The 4,461-nt window shown below is 44.7% G+C and overlaps 1 protein-coding gene across 1 annotated transcript in view; it reads left to right on the plus strand.

Moving 5' to 3' along the window:
• Window positions 1-1,122: 1,122 nt before the first annotated feature.
• LOC308166400 (uncharacterized protein) overlaps window positions 1,123-4,461 on the plus strand; it is a 3,906-nt gene continuing 567 nt past the window's right edge. The window contains exons 1-5 of the mRNA XM_080540693.1: window positions 1,123-1,160; window positions 1,820-1,893; window positions 2,216-2,369; window positions 2,980-3,267; window positions 3,518-4,461. The exon at window positions 3,518-4,461 is cut by the window's right edge and continues 567 nt beyond it. Of these exons, the coding sequence (XP_080396819.1) occupies window positions 1,851-1,893; window positions 2,216-2,369; window positions 2,980-3,267; window positions 3,518-3,860 (828 nt within the window). The 5' untranslated portion in view covers window positions 1,123-1,160; window positions 1,820-1,850 and the 3' untranslated portion in view covers window positions 3,861-4,461. The remainder of the gene's footprint in view (window positions 1,161-1,819; window positions 1,894-2,215; window positions 2,370-2,979; window positions 3,268-3,517) is intronic.

Here is a 4,461-nt window from a genome sequence, read left to right on the forward strand (position 1 = left end):
TTTAATTTAGCCTTGGGCATTTTAGACATGTGCCATTCAAATGCAGCAGATTAAGGCCATGCATTTACAAACAGTAGAGGGGAAATGAATGGGCAAGACTGATAGTGTGTGTGTGTGTGTGTGTGTGTGTGTGTGTGTGTGTGTGTGTGTGTGTGTGTGTGTGTGTGTGTGTGTGTGTGTGTGTGTGTGTGTGTGTGTGTGTGTGGTTGGGGGGGGTCCTTGATGGAATTAAATGACAGTGGGTGGATGGGGGGTCCTTGATGGAATTGCATACAACCTGATTGAAATGCTAGAGGCCATAGAAATTGCCATGTAAATTAATATCCTGGTGCCATGGCAGAAGACAATGTTCTTACATGGTCTGAAGTTGTAGATAATTAACATGTGATTACACTGCTACAGTTAAAAACAGTTGTAAAAGTCACTTTCAGGTTTCTTAAAACGCTAATTAGATCATAATATGACTATTCAAACGTTGTTTCACTAACTGTATTGACTTGCAGCCTAATATTCAAAATAAAGAATAAACTGAATAACACACTCTCATGTAAACAGTTCCATCAGAATAGAGTGACCGTTACGAATGAAAACAAAAACAGTTCTTTCGTTCGTAAATGTATTCTGAACATAGTGCATGGAAACGTAGTCAGTGTCTCAATTGAACACAATTTTCCAGGTCGACAGATATTATTGGATGTAAAAGAAAAAAAGAGAAAGAAAAAACTTTTCATAAATAGGTTTTCAAATTAAATTAAATGAAAATCCTCCACCAGACATTTAACAATTTTGCTCCTCTAAATCAATATTATTTATTTCGAAATTGGATCAAACAAACAAACAAACAAATATATTGGGGGCGTCCTTGTTGTAAAACACAGGTTTGTTGTTGAAAGCAATAATTATATCGTTGACAAAAATATTGCACAATCACTGCATAGCCTACAACAACGCACGTAGCCGAGAACTTCGGACGCGGAGTGGCAGACAGCGTGGAAGGGGGGAGGGAGGGGGGGAGGGAGGGGGGGCATGCAGCGTGGAAGGGACCCTGATCAACATCACGTGCGCGCGCACATGCTTTTCAGCGACGCGCGGGCACGCCGGGACAGTATAAAAGCCCTGGGTAACCATCCCTAGAGCACGGAGGAAACTGGACTTCTCAGGTGAGTGAGGAAAGGGACACACACACACACACACACACACACACACACACACACACACACACAACTGATGGGGAAAATGTATAACTGCGGCTTGCTGGAATTACTTAATGCTTTGTTCAGAGAAAATGTAGCCTATACTACCGATTTATGCACATGCACTTGTTGTGTATTTGGTTTACTATTTGCCTGTTTTATAGGTTTTATAGTCTTTATAACTTGACTAAGTGTTAAAAAAATGTATATAATAGTGCATACATTGGCTTTGAAGTGCATATAGTACAGCTGGACATCTAATGTACCTTTAATAGCTTTGAAACAAAATCACATTTTGTTCAGAAAGTCCAAAGGGTAAACATAATGTAATAGAAATAGATAAAGGGCTGTACTTAGACTAAAATTAATGAAATAGATAATTGTTATTTAGTTGTTTAGTTTCCTGTATTACACAACAGCTCTACTGAGTTTACTTATGGAGTGTCTTTTCTTATAATGGGCAATGCACCAATACTGTTCTATTCTAACAGATCTCCTACTAGTGTCAATGATCTCATTGATTCATGGACAACATTGTGATGTTGTTTGTCTATTTCTCTAAGTGTGCTGTAGGTTTGATAGAGAAACACTGCCTGACAATAATGTTTTTGTTTTGTTTTCCATAGGTGTATCTGTCTGTCTACCAATCAACCAACCATGAAGGCTGTCGCACTGATCCTTGCTCTGGCAGTCATCTCTGGTAAGAGAGGCTTTCAACCATCTCATTCTGACCTACTGTTATCATGCTTGATATACATTCTTTCTACTGTACCATAGGCACTCTATTATGCAATGAAGTAAATAGCCTTCTAGGATTAAATATTACCTCATTACTAATTCACTGTTAAGAATGTAAATAGTAAATAAGCAACGAGGCAACCAAAACATGTAAGATCAATCACACCCATAATGTTAGGTAATTATTTATCAGACCTTTGAGTGAGTCATCCTGCCTTTGAGGAGTCATCCTGCCTTTGAGAATGAACCTGTGTAAAGTGACTGCTCTCCTGCGCCCCCTCTAGGCTGCAATGCCCGCTACGTGCGTCAGGCAGAGGCCCTGGAGACCCGCTGGGAGGAGAGCGTGGAGCGTTTCTGGCAGTATGTGTCTGAGATCAACAACCAGGCCGACGGAGTTGTGGCCAACCTGAAGAGCTCTCAGCTCAGCAGAGAACTTGAGTGAGTGTCTTACTTTCCCCTGGGCCTAGACAATAATAAACCGTGAGCTTAGAATGATAAGGTTCTATCTCCGTTTAGGGCAGTTCAGAGATATTGAGCGTCAAAGTTTTTACATTCCATTATGTTTTGTGAGATGGAACCTTTGTATTTGATTAATTACTAACTCAAAAATGTCAACATTTAAAAAAATAACACCACACAGGCATTAATAAACACCTAATGGATCAGATTATGTAAAAAACTCAATTTTGACAAAAATGGAGATAGAACCTTATAATTCTAACGTCACGAATAACAAATGGAAACTTGAGAAAGGGATTTTCAAGAGATACTGGTACATCTCCTGATATATCCCTTGCCCCCCTTTCAATTGTACACAATGGTGTCCCCTATCTGTGATTGGAACTGACCCTGCTGCCTGACCCATTCCACCACTATGGTTCACCCTTTCTCCATGCCTTCCACCTCACTCCATACTGCCTGCCCGCCCTCTTGGTATCTCCCCATGTCTCACTCCTTCTCTGTTTAGTCAAATCAACGACCATGCCCTATCTCTCTTCAGTCTCCATAATTGACCATACCTCTCCCTCTCTCCCCCTTCTCCCTCCAGCACCCTGATCACCGACACCATGGCCGAGCTGAGCGTCTACACCGAGGACATCAAGACCAAGCTGGGACCCTACGCTTCGGACACCTCCGGTCAGCTGAGTCAGGATATGCAGCTGCTGACCACCAAGCTGCAGACAGACATGCTGGACGCCAAGGAGCGCAGTAACCAGTACCTGGGCGAGCTCAAGACCATGGTGGAGCAGAACTCCGATGATGTCCGCAACCGCGTCAACACCTACACCCGCAAGCTGAAGAAACGCCTGGGCAAGGATGCAGAGGAGATCCGCAAGTGAGTACCGGTAGCAGAACGTTGGTGTTGGTGGGGTCAGGCTATTAGACTTTCCTTGATATGATGTTGTAAAGGTGCAAGCAAAAAAAAATAACAATGTTGCCAATTCATAGTATGATCCAGGGGCTTTTTTTGATACAACTAGCGCATGTAGCATACGTGGAGTCAAATCACCATTACAATATAGCATGTGATGAAAAACTAGCATGTGATGCTAACCCCCCCGACCCACTCCTCCTCCCTCCCCTAGCACCGTGGCTACCTACCTGGGAGAGCTCCAGTCCCGCACCTCCCAGAACGTGGAGATGGTGAAGGAGCGCGTGGAGCCCTTCGTGAGCCAGGCCCAGGACACCGCCGTGGAGCGCATGGGCACCCTCACCTCCCTGCTCAAGACCCAGGTCCAGGGCCTGAGCAGCCAGCTGGAGACCCAGGCGGGAGGTCTGCGCGAGCAGCTGGAAGCCACCGCCGAGGACTTGCGCGTCGCTCTGGAGGGCAAGGTCGAGGACATCAACACCTGGCTCACCCCTTACACTGCCAAGATCCGCGAGCAGCTCCAGCTCGTCATGGACAAAATCAAGGAGACCCAGGCTTAAAGGGACTTTAGGGGGGGCCGGCGGTCCATCACCACAACACTTTTGTTTAGTGGAGGGTGAGGGGGTGTGTGTTTGTGTGTGTGTGTGGAGCATTGTGAATCACTATTCAACCTACCACAGAGGGGGGGAGATAAGAGTTACTGATGTTTTCATTTTGTGGGGTGCTTGTGTGTTTTGGGCGAGTGGGGGAAGGGAGGAGGGGGGGGGTTGACAGGGGGAGGGAGAAAGATGAATAGGATATAGCTTTGAAGTGGGTAGTGAGCAGATAAACACTAGTTGTTTTATGTCTGCACAGGCCTCAGATAAGCATTACCATCCAATCATTGTAATCGCCCTCTCCGTATCAACCTCTCCATCTCAAAACACTAGTGCGCCGTGCTCAATAACACCTTTCATATACACACAAGAGGGCCACTGTTTTAACCTGCTTCGCTTTATCTACCTTGAGATTAAGTGCTCTTACGATATCTTCTTACAGTTTCATCCGCTAATCTGTGTCAGGTTTCTAAAGCTTTCATTTTGGGACACAGGAGACTGTGAGGGGGTGGGTGATGATGTAACAGTACCTTCAGATCACGAGCCAAATTGGCACGAAACTCTC

The sequence above is a fragment of the Nansenia antarctica genome (genome assembly GCF_963989245.1).
Source record: "Nansenia antarctica genome assembly, chromosome: 10".
NCBI classification, from domain to species: domain Eukaryota; kingdom Metazoa; phylum Chordata; class Actinopteri; order Argentiniformes; family Microstomatidae; genus Nansenia; species Nansenia antarctica.